Source organism: Nerophis ophidion, linkage group LG14 (assembly GCF_033978795.1).
Source record: "Nerophis ophidion isolate RoL-2023_Sa linkage group LG14, RoL_Noph_v1.0, whole genome shotgun sequence".
NCBI lineage: Eukaryota > Metazoa > Chordata > Actinopteri > Syngnathiformes > Syngnathidae > Nerophis > Nerophis ophidion.
Window position 1 is genome coordinate 45,595,449 of NC_084624.1, and position 18,686 is coordinate 45,614,134.

At 40.9% G+C, this 18,686-nt stretch overlaps 1 protein-coding gene across 3 annotated transcripts in view; it reads left to right on the forward strand.

Annotated features, from left to right (window-relative positions):
- Positions 1 to 4,249: 4,249 nt before the first annotated feature.
- The window catches only part of ranbp3b (RAN binding protein 3b), a 65,513-nt gene continuing 51,076 nt past the window's right edge, over positions 4,250 to 18,686 (forward strand). Inside the window, exon 1 of one of the 3 annotated variants that reach the window (XM_061920864.1) lies at positions 4,250 to 4,431. In XM_061920864.1, the coding sequence (XP_061776848.1) occupies positions 4,410 to 4,431 (22 nt within the window). In that variant the 5' untranslated portion in view covers positions 4,250 to 4,409. The remainder of the gene's footprint in view (positions 4,432 to 18,686) is intronic. The other 2 variants (XM_061920865.1, XM_061920866.1) reach the window with 2 other exon arrangements.

Here is an 18,686-nt window from a genome sequence, read left to right on the forward strand (position 1 = left end):
GTGAAGAAGGAGCTGAGCCGGAAGGCAAAGCTCTCAATTTACCGGTCGATCTACGTTCCCATCCTCACCTATGGTCATGAGCTTTGGGTCATGACCGAAAGGATAAGATCACGGGTACAAGCGGCTGAAATGAGTTTCCTCCGCCGTGTGGCGGGTCTCTCCCTTAGAGATAGGGTGAGAAGCTCTGCCATCCGGGAGGAACTCAAAGTAAAGCCGCTGCTCCTCCACATCGAGAGGAGCCAGATGAGGTGGTTCGGGCATCTGGTCAGGATGCCACCCGAACGCCTCCCTAGGGAGGTGTTTAGGGCACGTCCAACCGGTAGGAGGCCACGGGGAAGACCCAGGACACGTTGGCAAGACTATGTCTCCCGGCTGGCCTGGGAACGCCTCGGGATCCTCCGGGAAGAGCTAGACGAAGTGGCTGGGGAGAGGGAAGTCTGGGTTTCCCTGCTTAGGCTGTTGCCCCCGCGACCCGACCTCGGATAAGCGGAAGATGATGGATGGATGGATGGGTTCCTATATTCTATAATTCATATAAATTGTTCGTAACAATACATACAATACACTGGCCACCCCTAGGGGGCGTTCAAGTGTCCGAGCAAAGTGGTTTGTTAATTTTTCAGAGGCTGGGAGAGGTACACAAGTAACTTGCATAAACACTACACCTTAGATCAGGGGTCGGGAACCTTTTTGGCTGAGAGAGCCATGAAAGCCAAATATTTCAAAATGTATTTCCGTGAGAGCCATATCATATTTTTTAACACTGAATACAACTAAACACGTGCATTTTTAAGTAAGACCAACATTTTTAGAGTATAATAAGTCTCTTATTTTTAATAACATTGTTATTCTGAAACTAACCAATAATAAATAAAATGTCATGTCTGTTGATCATGTTTTTGTTTGGCCATGTGCTGTTTGTCCTTTGGACTCTTTAAGTTCCTGTTTTTTTCCACTCCCTTGTCTGGTTTCCTTGGTTACCCATTTTGTCCACCGGTCTCTGGTGGACAAAATGCCCGTTCACCTGCTTGCCGAGCACTAATCAGAGGCAGTATTTAAGATCGTCTTGGCCAGTCAGTCGCCCTGTGCTGACTTGTTTCATGCCTTGCCATAGTTTCGTGCTTCATGCCATGCCAAGTAAGTGTTGTTTGATTTATGTTCTTAGTCTGTTTATGCGTTAGCTTTGTTCTTTAGCCCAAGTTGTGCCTCCGCTGTGAGCGATTTTTGTTTGTATATTTTTTTTAGTTAAAATTAAATCATGTTTGTACCTAAATGCCATGTCCCGAGTAGTCCGTCTGCCTTCCTGGGAGAACGACCCCGCAGTAAGCTGCAACCCCCCATCGTGACATAAAATACTTCTTACCATTAATGCGACTTCTTGAACAGGTGCGGTAGGAAACAGATGGATGGATATAAATGCATGAAAATGTTTTATATTTTGCACGTTATTTTTAGCACTGTGATTACCAGCGAAATTATTGATAATTATCGCGTTAAGCAATGTCAGCTAAGATTTATCTGAGAGCCAGATGCAGTCATCAAAAGAGCCACATCTGGCTCTAGAGCCATAGGTTCCCTACCCCTGCCTTAGATTAAATCATTGAAACGTGCAAGTGGAAAAAAAAATCAGTGTAGGTATCGACAATGTTCTGTGTTCTTTGTGCGGTACTGCATTGCAGTGATTTTAGACCTTTTTTGAGCAGGAGCGCCAAAAAGGGCGGGTAAAGGAGAAGGATTCTAGGGGCCCATGATGGAGGGGGGCCCAGAGAGGCCCCTAATGATGATGAAATTATGTGTTGGGGGCCCTGTAAATATTATTTTCATGGGGCCCAAAATCCCTAGCGGCGCCCCTGGAGCCAAGCCATATTTTTTGCGTAAAAAAAATCTGGAGGCACACCACCAGCGGAAATCGTTCAAAAACAAAACTCAGTTGACAGTAAAAAGTCGTTGTCGCAATTGTTGGATATGACTTTAAAGCATAACCAAGCATGCATCAATATAGCTCTTGTCTCAAATTAGGTGTACTGTCACCACCTGTCACATCACACCCTGACTTATTTGGACTTTTTTGCTGTTTTCCTGTGTGTAGTGTTTTGGTTCATGTCTTTCGGTGGCTTTTTCACATTTTTGGGGTATTTTCCTATAGCAGTTTCATATCTTTCTTTGAGTTATATTTCCCGCATCTACTTTGTTTTAGAAATCAGGAATATTTCAGTTGTTTTTATCCTTCTTTGTGGGGACATTGTTGATTGTCATGTCATGTTCGGATGTACTTTGTGGACGCCATCTTTGCTCCACAGTAAGTCTTTGCTGTCGTCCAGCATTCTGTTTTTGTTTAATTTGTTGCCAGTTCAATTTTAGTTTCGTTCTGCATAGCCTTCCCTAAGCGGCAATACCTTTTCTTAGGGCCACTCCCCTTTTCTTTATTTTTGGTTTAAACATTAGACACCTTTTTACCTGCACAATGGCTCCCACTGTTTCTGACATCTATAAAGCAATTAGCTACCGGCTGCCACTACTGATATGGAAGAATATTACATGGTTACCACTACTCAAAAACAACAACACATCATTTGCAGACTATAATTACTGTCCATCCATCTTCTTTCACTTATCTGAGGTTAGGTCACGGGGGCAGCAGCCTAAGCAGGGAAGCCCAGACTCTCCTCTCCCCAGCCACTTCGTCCAGCTCTTCCCGTGGGATCCCTTCCCCTTCTTAAAGAGAGGAACCGCCACCCCGGCCTGCCAATCCAGAGGTACCGCCCCCGATGTCCGATGGGATGCTGCAAAGTCTTATCAACCAAGACAGCCCCACAACATCCAGAGCCTTCAGGAACTCCGGGCGTATCTCATCCATTCCCGGGGCCTTGCCACTGAGGAGCTTTTAAACTGCCTCAGCAACCTCAGCCCCAGAAATAGAAGAGCCCACCTCCTCTATAGATAAGCAATACTTGAATTTTGGTGAATCACAGTTATATATATATATATATATATATATATATAAATACACATACAGCTGAGATAGGCTCCAGCGCCCCTCGCGGCCCCAAAGGTAATGAATAAATGGTAGAAAATGAATGGATCTATATATATATATATATATATATATATATATATATATATATAAATATATATATATATATATAAATAAATAAATAACTTTTTGTGAGCGCCTTTCTAAACACTCAAAGCGCTCACAGAGAAGTGAGACTCAACATTCATTCACACCTGGTGGTGGTAAGCTACATCAGTAGCCACGGCTGCCCTGGGGTGGACTGATATATATATCCATCCATCCATTTTCTGCCGCTTATTCCCTTTGGGGTCGCGGGGGGCACTGGTGCCTATCTCAGCTACAATTGGAAGGAAGGCAGTGTTCACCCTGGACAAGTCGCCACCTCAATATATATATATATATATATATATATATATATATATATATATATATATATATATATATAATATCTGGGGATAGGTTGATTGGCAACACTAAAATTGGCCCTAGTGTTTGAATGTGAGTGTGAATGTTGTCTGTCTATCTGTGTTGGCCCTGCGATGAGGTGGCGACTTGTCCAGGGTGTACACCGCCTTCCGCCTGATTGTAGCTGAGATAGGCGCCAGTGCCCCCCCGCGACCCCAAAAGGGAATAAGCGGTAGAAAATGGATGGATGGATATGTGTGTGTGTTTGTGTGTGTATCTTTGTATGTATACATATATATGCATATATATATATATATATATATATATATATATGCATATATATGTGTATATATATAAGAAATACTTTCAGTGAATTACAGCTATATGTAGCTGAGATAGGCGCCAGCGCCCCCCGCGACCCCGAAAGGGAATAAGCGGTAGAAAATGGATGGATGGATGGCTTCACAGTGGCAGAAGGGTTAGTGCATATCAGAAAGTGTGCATTGTGGAGGACCATGCAAGTACGCCCCCTGGTGGCTAGCAGCAGAAACACGGGGCTGATGTCAGTGCATTTGATGCTCAGCTTTACGCACGGCATGACGTCATTACTACGTCATTGTTTTCAAAAAAAGTGACTCCGTATTGTTTTTAGAAATGACACCGATAATTGGAGCGGTCGTCTGATGGATCGATTGTTCTGAGTTCGATTATATAGCAGAACAAAATGGGGGGTAGGGGACAAAACGCAGTTGTATATTTTTTTTTATGATCTAGTATTTAATTGTGAGTCGCATTGTTTCGTGCTGGTCAGAGAGAGAGGGGGGAAAGCTGACTAAAGGCCGACGAGCGACACACGCAGCCAGACCAAAGCACACGAGTGCAGATGCAGGCGGGACGCAGCAGCTCGTCAGGCGCCTGTGAGCGGGCTCTCTCTCCCCGGCCCCAGCCTGTCTTATCTGCGCGGTGCCTTGTGGGTGTGTGAAGTAAAATGGCGGACTTGGCAAACGAAGGTGAGTTCGCTAGCAGTACCGAGTACGGCGGTCCCGCGGCGGGCGGGCGAAAGACAGGGATCGGTGATGGTAAAATAGCGTCTTTTGCCAGGCGCGGGCTTTGGTAAAACGTGGACGGGGGGCGACTCGGCTGCTTGTTGGTGCGCCGGTGCGGGATGCGGGAGTTTGCTTCCCGGCGTTTCCTAGGCTACACTGTTAGCAGGCGGGCTATGGATGCGACTAATAGCTGGGACGCTTCGGAACCTTCTCGAATGCTAACAATGCTAACTAGCGTTGCAAAACCTGGCTATTTTTAGCCAGTTTGTTTCACTTACTATTTTTAACGTAAACAAACTACACGTCAATACATTTTTAAGGTTTGTACCACCGATAAATCATATTTTGACAGGTGGAACTAACCAACGTGCAAATAACTCCGCTACCTGCCTGTATTCCAATGTTGTCAGCGGCCGGCTTCGGTTTGGGCGAGACGTGCACTTACTAAATATCTAGCCCGGCTTTCCCAACATTTTTATTAATTTCAGTCTTTTCAGGGCGCTTGTATTTAAGAGTTGAAATGTCCGCGGCGCGTAAACACACGCGTATCCCTCCACGGCACAACCGGTGTTGAAGTCGTCGCCGTCTAATTGCTGGACGGTGCCCGTCGGTCCGCCAACGTTAAGCCGGGGTAAGCGTCTCTTGACGCCGGGCTGAAACAAACTACCGTTGTGGGACTTAAAGGACTACTGAAATTAGATTTTTTTTATTCAAACGGGGATAGCAGGTCCATTCTATGTGTCATACTTGATCATTTCGCCATATTGCCAATTTTTTACTGAAAGGATTTAGTAGAGAAAATTGCCGATAAAGTTTGCAACTTTTGGTCGCTAATAAAAAAGCCTTGCCTGTACCGGAAGTAGCAGACGATGTGCACGTGACGTCACGGATTGTGGATTTCCTCACATCCTCACATTGTTTACAATCATGGCCACCAGCAGCGAGAGCGATTCGGACCAAGCAAGCGACAATTTCCCCATTAATTTGAGCGAGGATGAAGTGAAGTGAATTATATTTATATAGCGCTTTTTCTCTGGTGACTCAAAGCGCTTTACATAGTGAAACCCAATATCTAAGTTACACTTAAACCAGTGTGGGTGGCACTGAGAGCAGGTGGGTAAAGTGTCTTGCCCAAGGACACAACGGCAGTGACTAGGTTGGCAGAAGCGGAAATCGAACCTGCAACCCTCAAGTTGCTGGCACGGCCACTCTACCAACCGAGCTAAACCGCCCCCCGGATGAAAGATTTGTGGATGAGCAAAGTTAGAGTAAAGCACTAGGAAAAAGAGGCGACGGCAGTGGGAGCGATTCAGATGTTATTAGACACATTTACAAGGATAATTCTGGAAAATCCCTTATCTGCTTATTGTGTTACGAGTGTTTTAGTGAAATTATAAAGTCATACCTGAAAGTTGGAGGGCTGCGTTGACCGCCAGTGTCTCTGAGGGAAGCTGGCTTTTTGACAGCTGCTGCAGGAGGACGCAAACTCCGCTCAAGTCTCCGGTAAGAGCCGACTTAATGTCACAATTTTCTCATCCAAAAACTTGCTGGTTGACATGTGGTAGAGAAACATGTTCGCTTGACCGCTCTGTTCCATATTAAAGCTTCACAACAAACAAAGAAACACCGGCTGTGTTTTGGTTGCTAAAGGCAGCTGCAATCCACCGCTTTCCACCAACAGCATTCTTCTTTGACATCTCCGTTATCAATTGAACAAATTGGAAAAGATTTAGCAACACTGATGTCCAAATACTGTGTGATTTTGCGATGAAATGAGACGGCTTTTAGCCGTGACTGGTGCTGGGCTAAAATGTCCACTTTAACCAATAACGTCACAAGCACGCGTCATCATTCCACAACGTTTTCAACAGGATACCTCGCGGGAAATTTAAATTTGCAATTTAGGAAACTAAAAAGGCCGTATTGGCATGTGTTGCAATGTTAATATTTCATCACTGATATATAAACTATCAGACTGCGTGGTCGCTAGTAGTGGCTTTCAGTAGGCCTTTAAACCAGTGGTTCTCAAATGGGGGTACTTGAAGGTATGCCAAGGGGTAGGTGAGATTTTAAAATAATATTCTAAAAATAGCAAGAATTCAAAAATCCTGTAAAAGATATATTTTTTGAAAAATAGCAACAAATCAGAAATCCTTTATTAATAGGAGATTTCCACAACAAAGTTCTAAAGCTTAGTTATATATCAGATTGTATATTGTATTTTTACCCTTTGCGTTCATATTTCGCTGTTTGTCGCATTTTTGTCGCGTTTTGCTTGATTGTAAAATATGTCGATCTATAGGGGGTGTGAGGTTCATATGTTGTTAATATTCAGTTGTTTATCGTTCATAGAAAAATTGGCTATAAATAGCCAAATTGGCTATTTATAGCCAATTTGTTTCACTTACTATTTTTTAACGTAAACAAACCACACGTTAATACATTTTAATACCACTGATAAATGATATTTTGACAGGTGGAACTAACCAACGTGCAAATAACTCCGCTACCTGCCTGTATTCCAATGTTGTCAGCGGCCGGCTTCGGTTTGGGCGAGACGTGCACTTAGTAAAGATCTAGCCCAGCTTTCCTAACATTTTTTTAAATTTCAGTCTTTTCTCGGCGCTTGTATTTAAGAGTTGAAATGTCCGCGGCACGTAAACACGCGCGTATCCCTCCACAGCACAACCGGTGTTGGAGTCGTCGCCGTCTAATTGCTGGACGGTGCCCGTCGGTCCGCCAACGTTAAGCCGGGGTAAGCGTCTCTTGACGCCGGGCTGAAACAAACACATGATATCTACCGTTGTGGGACTTAAATGACTACTGAAATGAGATTTTTTTTTATTCAAACGGGGATAGCAGGTCCATTCTATGTGTCATACTTGATCATTTCGCCATATTGCCATATTTTTGCTGAAAGGATTTAGTAGAGAACATCGACGATAAAGTTTGCAACTTTTGGTCGCTAATAAAAAAACCTTGCCTGTACCGGAAGTAGCAGACGATGTGCGCGTGACGTCACGGGTTGTGGATTTCCTCACATCCTCACATCCTCACATTGTTTACAATCATGGCCACCAGCAGCGAGAGCGATTCGGACCGAGAAAGCGACAATTTCCCCATTAATTTGAGCGAGGGTGAAGTGAATTATATTTATATAGCGCTTTTTCTCTGGTGACTCAAAGCGCTTTACATAGTGAAACCCAATATCTAAGTTACATTTAAACCAGTGTGGGTGGCACTGAGAGCAGGTGGGTAAAGTGTCTTGCCCAAGGACACAACGGCAGTGACTAGGTTGGCAGAAGCGGGAATCGAACCTGCAACCCTCAAGTTGCTGGCACGGCCACTCTACCAACCAAGCTAAACCGCCCCCCGGATGAAAGATTTGTGGATGAGCAAAGTTAGAGTAAAGCACTAGGAAAAAGAGGCGGCAGCAGTGGGAGCGATTCAGATGTTATTAGACACATTTACCAGGCTAATTCTGGAAAATCCCTTATCTGCTTATTGTGGTACTAGTGTTTTAGTGAGATTATAAAGTCATACCTGAAAGTTGGAGGGCTGCGGTGACCGCCAGTGTCTCTGAGGGAAGCTGGCTTTTTGACAGCTGCTGCAGGAGGATGCAAACTCCGCTCAAGTCTCCGGTAAGAGCCGACTTAATATCACAATTTTCTCATCCAAAAACTTGCTGGTTGACTTGTGGTAGAGAAACATGTTCGCTTGACCGCTCTGTTCCATGTAAAGCTTCACAACAAACAAAGAAACACCGGCTGTGTTTTGGTTGCTAAAGGCAGCTGCAATCCACCGCTTTCCACCAACAGCATTCTTCTTTGACGTCTCCATTATCAATTGAACAAATTGCAAAAGCTTTAGCAACACAGATGTCCAAATACTGTGTGATTATGCGATGAAAAGAGACAACTTTTAGCCGTGAGTGGTGCTGGGTTAAAATGTCCGCTCCAACCAATAACGTCAACATAAGCGTCATCATTCCACAACGTTTTCAACAGGATGCCTCGCGGGAAATTTAAAATTGCAATTTAGTAAACTAAAAAGGCCGTATTGGCATGTGTTGCAATATTAATATTTCATCATTGTTATAGAAACTATCAGACTGCGTGGTCGGTACTAGTGGGTTTCAGTAGGCCTTTAAACCAGTGGTTCTTAAATGGGGGTACTCGTACCGCTGGGGGTACTTGAAGGTATGCCAAGGGGTACGTGAGATTTTTATAAGATATTCTAAAAATAGCAAGAATTCAAAAATCCTTTAAAAATATATTTATTGAAAAATAGTAACAATTCAGAAATCCTTTATTAATAGGATATTTTCACAACAAAGTTTTAAAGCTTAGTTATATATCAGATTGTATATTGTATTTTTACCCTTTGCGTTCATATTTCGCTGTTTGTCGCATTTTAGTCGTGTTTTGCTTGATTAGTAAAATATGTCAATCTATCGGGGGTGTGAGGTTCATATGTTGTCAATATTCAGTGTTTTATCGTTCATAGAAAAATGTAAAATTGGCCAAATAGCCAAATAGCCAAATTGGCTATTTATAGCGAATTTGTTTCACTTACTATTTTTAATGTAAACAAACCACATGTTAATACCACCGATAAATGATATTTTGACAGGTGGAACTAACCAACGTGCAAATAACTCCGCTACCTGCCTGTATTCCAATGTTGTCAGCGGCCGGCTTCGGTTTGGGCGAGACGTGCACTTAGTAAAGATCTAGCCCGCCATGTCCCAACAATTCTTTAAATTTCAGTCTTTTCACAGCGCTTGTATTTAAGAGTTGAAATGTCCGCGGCGCGTAAACACACGCATATCCCTCCACGGCACAACCGGTGTTGGAGTCGTCCCCGTTTAATTGCTGGACAGTGCCCGTCGGTCCGCCAACGTTAAGCCGGGGTGAGCGTCTTTTGACGCCGGGCTGACACGATCACATAATATCGACATGTCTACCGTTGTGGGACTTAATCTTGGGTTTCTTATTTATTTACCTCCCTCCCGCCAATCCTGTACTATACCTGCTCCATGTAAGTCAGGGGTGTCAAAACTCATTTTAGATGTGGGGCCACATGGAGAAAAATATGCTCCCAAGTGGGCCGGACCGCTAAAATCACGGCACGATAACTTAAAAATAAAGGCAACTACAGATTGTTTTCTTTGTTTAAAAATAAAACAAGCACGTTCTGAAAAAGTGCAAAACATAATTTTTTTTTTACACTTACATGTTGCGGTTAATAGTATTCTATCTTTATTCGTCATTATTTATACTTTCTGAATAAATTCAGTGATAATGTTAATCAGTCAACTCATTGGTGTTAATTTTCAATCTATCACGTTAAAATAATTATATCAAATTCAAATTGCAGAATGTTCTTAATGTGGTTTGCTCAATTTCTTCGACTGGTGCACTCACATCATGTGGTTTATTTATTTCTTTACATATGTAGCATCATCTATACAAGGTAGAAATAATTGACACATTTAGAACAGCTGTTTCTTGCATTCCAAAATTTAGGCAAATTTTTATACTTTGATTGATTGATTGAAACTTTTATTAGTAGATTGCACAGTACAGTACATATTCCGTACAATTGACCACTAAATGGTAACACCCGACTAAGTTTTTCAACTTGTTTGAGTCGGGTCCACGTTAATCAATTCATGGTATATTTAGCCAACTCATGTCGCGGGCCGGATAAAACCTGTCCACGGGTCTAATCTGGCCCGCGGGCTTTATGTTTGACACCCCTGATGTAAGTACATCCCCCCCAGGTGCTGAAACAGACGTCTGTTTAAACCAGTGGTTCTTAAATGGGGGTACGCGTACCGCTGGGGGTACTTGAAGGTATGCCAAGGGGTACGTGAGATTTCTAAAAATAGCAAGAATTCAAAAATCCTTTAAAAATATATTTATTGAAAAATAGTAACAATTCAGAAATCCTTTATTAATAGGATATTTTCACAACAAAAGTTCTAAAGCTTAGTTATATATCAGATTGTATATTGTATTTCTACACTCTGCGTTCATATTTTGCTGTTTGTCGCATTTTTGTCGCGTTTTGCTTGATTGTAAAATATGTCAATCTATAGGGGGTGTGAGGTTCATATGTTGTCCATATTCAGTGTTTTATCGTTCATAGAAAAATGTAAAATTCCATTCCGTTTTTTAAGACTGTCTGTCAAAACATTTTTAGCATTCAATCAGACATTATTGTGAGGTTTTGTTTTAGTGTTCCTAAAAATATGTACATTTATTTCTCTAAATTTGGCCCCCCAGTCAAAATAATTGCCCAGGCCTGGTTTTAACACATGATTAGAATCTACTTTATCACAGCGGCCAATGACTTTCCAAAATCACAGTTTTTCCACCTTTTTTCAGCCAAAGCACATATTTTTAATTGAAAAAAATCCAGAGGCACAACACCAGCAGAAATCATTAAAAAAGAAAACTCTGTAGTCGATATTGACACTAAAAAGTTGTCCTCGCAATTGTTGAATATGACTTTAAACCATAACCAACTATGCAACAGCTTTTGTCTCAAACTAGGTTTAATGTCACTACATATCACACAGTTTTTCAACCTTTCTTCAGCCAAGGCACATATTCTTCATTGAAAAAAATCCAGAGGCACAACACCGTCATTAAAAATGTAACCTCTGTAGTCGATATTGACAATAAAAATCGCGATTCTTCAATATGACTTTAAACCATAACCAACTATGCAACAGCTCTTGTCTCAAACTAGGTCTACTGTCGCTTCCTAGCACACCACGTCGTGACTTATTTAGAGTTTTTTTTGGAGTTTTCCTGTGCGTGGTGTTTTAGTTCCAGTTTTTCGCTCCTATTTTGGGGGCTTTTCCTGTTTTGTTGGCAGTTTCATGTCTTCCTTTGAGCGCTATTCCCCGCGCCTGCTGTGCTTTAGCAATCAAGACTATTTAAGTCAGTGTTTTTCAACCACTGTGCGTGCTGCGTAACACTATTCTGGTGTGCCTTTGGAGATTATGTAGTTTCACTTTTTTGGGTGAGAACATTTTTTTGCAAACCTGTAAGTATAGTCTGCAAATGATGTGTTGTTGAGTGTCGGTGCTGTCTAGAGCTCGGCAGAGTAACCGTGTAATACTCTTCCATATCAGTCAGTGGCAGTAGGTAGCTAATTGCTTTGTAGATGTCGAAAACAGCGGGAGGCAGTGTGCAGGTAAAAAGGTGTCTAATGCTTTAACCAATAATAAACATGAGGTGTGTGCCCCTAAGAAAAGGCATTAATGCTTAAGGAAGGCTATGCAGAATGAAACTAGAACTGAACTGTCTACAATGTAAACAAAAACAGAATGCTGGACGACAGCAAAGACTTACTGTACAGCAAAGACTTACTGTACAGCAAAGACGATGTCCACAGTGTACATCCGAACATGACATGGCAATCAACAATGTCCCCACAACGAATGATAAAAACAACTGCAATATTCTTGATTGCTAAAACAAACTAGATGCAGGAAATATAGCTCAAAGGAAGACATGAAACTGCTACAAGAAAACACCATAAAAAGAGAAAGACACCAAAATAGGAACGCAAGACAAGAACTAAGACACTACACACAGGAAAACAGCAAAAAACTCAAAATAAGTCACGGCGTGATGTGAGAGCTATATTGATGCATGGTTGGTTATGCTTTAAAGTCATATCCAACAATTGCGACGACTTTTTACTGCCAACTGAGTTTCGTTTCTTAACAATCTCTGCCGGTGACGTGCCTCCGGATTTTTTCAACGCTAAAAATGTGCCTTTGCTCCAAAAAGGTTGAAAAACACTGGCCTAAAACAAAGTTTTTCAAACATTTTTCAGCCAAGGCACACATTTTTAGTAGAAAAAAATCCAGAGGCACAACACCAGCAGAAATAAATAATAAAAAATTAAAACTCTGTAGTCTATATTGACAATAAAAAGTTGTTCTTGCAATTGTTGAATATGACTTTAAACCATAACCAACTATGCAACAGCTCTTGTCTCAAACTAGGTCTACTGTCACTATGTATCATGACTTATTTTGAGTTTTTTGGGTGTTTTCCTGTGCGCAGTGTTTTAGTTCCAGTTTGTCGCTCCTATTTTGCTGGCTTTTCCTGTTTTGTTGGCAGTTTCATGTCTTCTTTTGAGCACTGTTGCCCGCACCTGCTGTGCTTTAGCAATCAAGACTGTTTCAGTTGTGCGGACGCTGTCCTTCTTTGTGGGGACATTGTTGGTTGTCATGTCCTGTATAGGGATGATGTTGGAAAACCGGTTCTCCCGATGCTTCGATAAGAAAAGAACCGATTCCATGTATTTGAATCCCTTTTTAAGAACCAGTTCCTGTTATAGAAGTCACTACACCGTATTTTCGCGACCACAGGGCGCACCGTATTAAAAGGCGCTGCCATGTCAGTTATCCTGGGTCTCGACTCTGGACAGCCAGTACTTCATCCATGGTCATCGGACCGGACCCCCTCCACAAGGGAGGGGGGGACATAGGAGAAAGAAAAGCGGCAGATCAACTGGTCTAAAAAGGAGGTCTATTTAAAGGCTAGAGTATACAGATGAGTTTTAAGGTGAGACTTAAATGCTTCTACTGAGGTAGCATCTTGAACTGTTACCGGGAGGGCATTCCAGAGTACTGGAGCCCGAACGGAAAACGCTCTATAGCCCGCAGACTTTTTTAAATTTTAGACAATGTCAATGTCCTCGCATTATTTTTTGATCAATCCTCATCAAAAATCCAGCAAAGTCCTCATCTTCTGAACAGCTGAGCAAGTTCTCCATCAAACACGCCAGATTCCCTCTCCTCGTTTTCAAAGTCAGTCTCCTTGTCCACTAGCATAGCAAGCTAGCACAACAGTAAATGCCGACTTCTCTTGCCCCGTTGTGCGTATCGATTCGCTAATGTGCTGGTCCCCCTTCTGGATGTCAAAAGTGAGCGGCACATCATCCATGTTGGTGATGTGTTTGTCGGCATTTTTTTTATTTACAACGCACATAGCAGCGCTCTATGCTCATGGGGGCGGCATGGCGTAGTGGGTAGAGCGGCCGTGCTAGAAACCTGAGGGTTGCAGGTTCGCTTCCCACCTATTGACATCCAAATCGTTGCCGTTGTGTCCTTGGGCAGGACACTTCATCCTTGCCCCCGGTGCCGCTCACACTGGTGAATGAATGAATGAATGAATGACAGGTGGTGGTCGGAGGGGCCGTAGGCGCAAACTGGCAGCCACGCTTCCGTCAGTCTACCCCAGGGCAGCTGTGGCTACAGATGTAGCTTACCACCACCAGGTGTGCATGAATGATGGGTTCACAATTCTCTGTGAGTGCTTTGAGTATCCAACAAAAGAAAAGCACGATATAAATCTAATCCATTATTGTTATTATTATTATTCGGGGCGTGCCTTTAGCGTCCTCTCTCACCTGAAACCTTCACCCTATCCTTCACCCTGTCCTCAGTCACATCCGCTTTTCTTTCATATAAACCGCGTGCCGGCTCAGTCACATCTACGGCAGGGTTCACCAACGCGGTGCCCTCGGTCACCAGGTAGCCCGTAAGGTCCAGATGAGTCGCCCGCTGGCCTGTTCTAAAAATAGCTCAAATAGCAGCACTTAACAGTGAGCTGCCTCTATTTTTTCAAATTGTATTTATTTACTAGCAAGCTGGTCTCGCTTTGCTCGACATTTTTAATTCTGAGAGACAAAACTCAAATAGAATTTGAAAATCCAAGAAAATATTTTAAAGACTTGGTCTTCACTTGTTTGAATAAATTCATTTATGTTTTTACTTTGCTTCTTATAACTTTCAGAAAGACAATTTTAGAGAAGATATACAACCTTAAAAATTATTTTAGGATTTTTAAACACATATACCTTTTAACCTTTTCGATTACTTCCTCTTCTTTCATGACAATTTAAATCAATGTTCAAGTAAATGTATTTTTTTTATTGTAAAGAATAATAAATACTTTTTAATTTAATTCTTAATTTTAGCTTCTGTTTTTCCGACGAAGAATATTTGTGACATATTTTTTCAAACTTATTATGATTAAAATTTAAAAAATTTATCCTGGCATATCCAGAAAATCTGCAGAATCAAATTTAAATCTTATTTCAAAGTCTTTTGAATTTCTTTTAAAATTTTTGTTCTGGAAAATCTACAAGAAATAATGATTTGTCTTTGTTAGAAATATAGCTTGGTCCAATTTGGTATATATTCTAACAAAGTGCAGATTGGATTTTAACCTATTTAAAACATTTCATCAAAATTCTAAAATTAATCTTAATCAGGAAAAATTAATGTTCCATAAATTATTTTTTTAATTTTTTCAAAAAGATTTGAATTAACTAGTTTTTCGCTTCATTTTTTTGGGTTGAATTTTGAATTTTAAAGAGTCGAAATTGAAGATAAACTGTTTCAAAATTAAATTTTCATTTTTTTTGTGTTTTCTCGTCTTTTAAACCGTTAAATTAAGTGTTTTTTTCATCATTTATTCTCTACAAAAAACTTCCGTAAAAGGGGAAAAAATGTACGACGGAATGACAGACAGAAATATCCATTTTTTAATATATATATAGATTTATCTATTAAAGGTAAATTGAGCAAATTGGCTATTTCTGGCAATTTATTTGTGTGTATCAAACTGGTAGCCCTTCGCATTAATCAGTACCCAAGAAGTAGCTCTTGGTTTCAAAAAGGTTGGTGACTGCTGATCTACGTCTTTTGGAAGTCTGCACACACAAAATCCTATTTGGATTCAATAAGGAATCGGTTCGATAAGAGGATTCGATAATGGCATCGACATCGATAATTTCTTAACGAACATCATGTACGGGATGTACTTTGTGGACGCCGTCTATGCTCCACTCGCGTAAGTCTTTGCTTTCGTCCAGCATTCTGTTTTTGTTTTCTTTATAGCCAGTTCATTTTTAGTTTTGTTTTGCATAGCCTTCCCTAGGCGTCTTAGCGGCACTCGCCTTTTGTTTATTTTTGGTTTAAGCATTAGACAGCTTTCGACCTGCTGTCATCTGCATATTGTGATCAGGACAAACCATGGTCGTCGTTCCCGACATCTACAAATCCATTGGCTATCTGATGCCGTCTACGGATATGGATGAGTTTTACACGGTTGCTCTGCCGACCTCTAGACAGTACAGACACTCAACAACGGCACATTGTTTGCGGATTATAATTACTGGTTTGCAAAAAAATGTTTGAACCCATTTAGGTGAAATTACATAATCTCCCACGGCACACCAGACTGTATTTGCGGCACAGTGGTTGAAAAACGCTGGCCTAAATGGTTGTGATGGCTGTCAAAACGTGTGCAGCACCACATGGCTGTCTTGTATTTATGTGCTGTTGTATTTAATGCTACTCTCACATTCTAATGAGACCTGTGCAATGATCACTAGAAATGCATGGATGTGGTCAGATGACTGCCATGTAACCCGTCAGGCCGCCTCCAAATTATGCATAGTAAGGGTTTGACGGATTGAGCAAATTAGTTATTTATTACCGTGGCGCAGAAGTGCACTGAATCGTAATTAAAGGGAATCTGAAGTGTTTTGGAATTTTGCCCATTGTTCACAATCAGTATGGAAGACATGATGACAGATGTATTTTGTTTTTTAATGGATTGTAGATAGTAAATAAATGCGACCAAAAGTCTGATTACAATGGAGCCTATGGGAGCCGCTCTATTCTCCAATCCAATCCATTTTATTTATATAGCACATTTAAAAAAACAAAAATGTTCCCAAATTTCTGCACAAAAATAATAAAAACAAGATTCAAGTACTATCCTTAGCTCAACCAACTGAATGAAAACAAAATAACTAAATGTAAAAACAAATATGATTAAAAACGATTTTAAAGGGTAAAGCCAATTAAAACAATAAATTGAAATACACATTTAAAAACACAGAGGACCACACAACTTGCGTAGTGTTAAAAAGCCAGAGAATAAAAGTGGGTCTTAAGACGAGACTTAAAACACTCCACTGTGGGAGCAGCTGGAACATGGAGGGTCAGAGTGTTCCAGAGCTTAGGGCCGACCACAGACAAGGCCCTGTCTCCCCTGGTTTTAAGTATGGTCTTGGGCACCACGAGCTGGAGCTGACTCAGACCTCAGAGCGCGTGCAGGAGTGTAAATTTGGATGAGGTCCGAGATATAATGAGATGCCAGTCCATGCAAAGCTTTAAAACCAAACAGCAAGGTTTTAAAATCAATTGTAAAATGAACAGGGAGCCAGTGCACAGTCTCAAGAATTGGTGTTATATGCTGGCGTTTCCTGGCCCCTGTTAAAAGTCGAACTGCAATTTTTAAATAAATTCTAAAATGAACAGGAAGCCAGTGCAAAGTCTCAAAAATTGGTGTTAAATGCTGGCGTTTCCTGGCCCCTGTTAAAAGTCGAGCTGCCGCGTTCTGGACTAACTGCAACCAGGAGAGAGCTTTTTGGCTAATGCCAGCATAAAGTGCATTCCAGTAGTCCAGGAGACTTGATATAAAAGCATGCACGACTTGTTTAAAAAGGTTAAAAGATAAAAACAGTTTTACTTTTGCTGAAAGACGAAGATGATAAAAAGATGATTTTAAAACGCCATTGACTTTAACATCACTGTCTATAGTGATGACAAGGCTGCCTATAAGGCCCCCTAAAACATCCAAACACTTCCATTAAAATTTCATATACTTGGTGTAAGTCTATACGTACAGCGATACTAATGAATCATAAAAAGTACCTGTCTACAAATTTGTGGTATAATCCAAAACAATGTAAAGCATCCAAACAGAAGAATAAATGCTTATTACATTTTAACAAAAGTGTAGACAGACCATGTTAAAAGACAATGTAAGCAGATATTAACAGTTAATGAACAAGTAGATTAATAATTCATTTTCTACCACTTGTCCGACAAAATATTAGAATGGAAAATGACACAATATGTTACTGCATATGTCAGCAGACTAAATAAGTAGCCTGTGTGTGCTTACTTACTAATAAAAGACAAGTTGTCTAGTATGTTCACTGTTTTCTCTAAGGACAAACTTGCAATAAGGAACATATTAGATTAGATTAGATAGTACTTTATTTATTCCGTCAGGAGAGTTCCTTCAGGAAAATTAAAATTTTCAGCACAATCCCATTCAAGATCAGACAAACATTACAGGGAGACAGAACAGGATCGCTGACGGGTCTGCCGGCTTCCAGCGCCCCTTACAAAAAAGATGAGATACAGGTAAACAAGGAGGGGGATTAAAATAAAATAAAATAAAAAATAATTAAAAAAAAAATACATATATGATTCATGTACCGTAAGATTTTTTTGTCAAAACTAAGCCAATGATGCATTTTTTTGTGGTCCCCTTTATTTAGAAAAGTACCGAAAGGTATTGGTATTGGGACGGCACTATTACGGACACATTCATAATAACATTTACTTAAACTCATTTTGATCATTTTAAGCTTACAAGGTGCATTAATTTCAAAAACGCACCACGTTAGCCTTTTTTGTTTAAACATCACTGATTACTGGTCACTGCAGGGGTGGACCTAAGCGTCATTTCATGTTGTTGAATTGGCTGTCGGTATACAGCTTCTTCCTTCTACTATGCAGGTGAAAGGCATGATTTATAATCTAGAATAAAGTTTGACGAGCAAGGAAACTGATCAGTCGATCTTGTCCATATTGGCACACAAGCTTGCGATCTTGGCGCTGCTATAGTTAGCACTTATAATAACAATATCACCAATACTTGGTTAATATTAAAGTCACAAACTGTAAATGGAGTATTGTTGGCAGTTTTTGGATTGTTACTTATTGGGTTTCACGGACAGATTCGAGGACCTCCCATTGACTTCGCTGTAAGCAGTTTGTTGAGTTAGAATGCATAAAAAAAATATATATCCGTCATGTCTTTCATAATGATTGTGAACATGAGGCAAAGTTCACAAAAAAGTGCAGTTCCCCTTCTATGCTTTTTTTTTTAAAGTGATGTCATCGCCCACTGAGAAACTGTTGCACCCAAACAAACTAGCTTAGACCTTTATTGACATGTGGTCTGCAGTTTGCATCATAAGATATGAAAACACCAAATACTTGATGTACACGTTTAACAAATGCCAGTTAGCATAGCTGTGTGACATTACTTGCACAAACCTAACTTCCTGAAGCTTTAAAGAGGAAGTGCACTTTT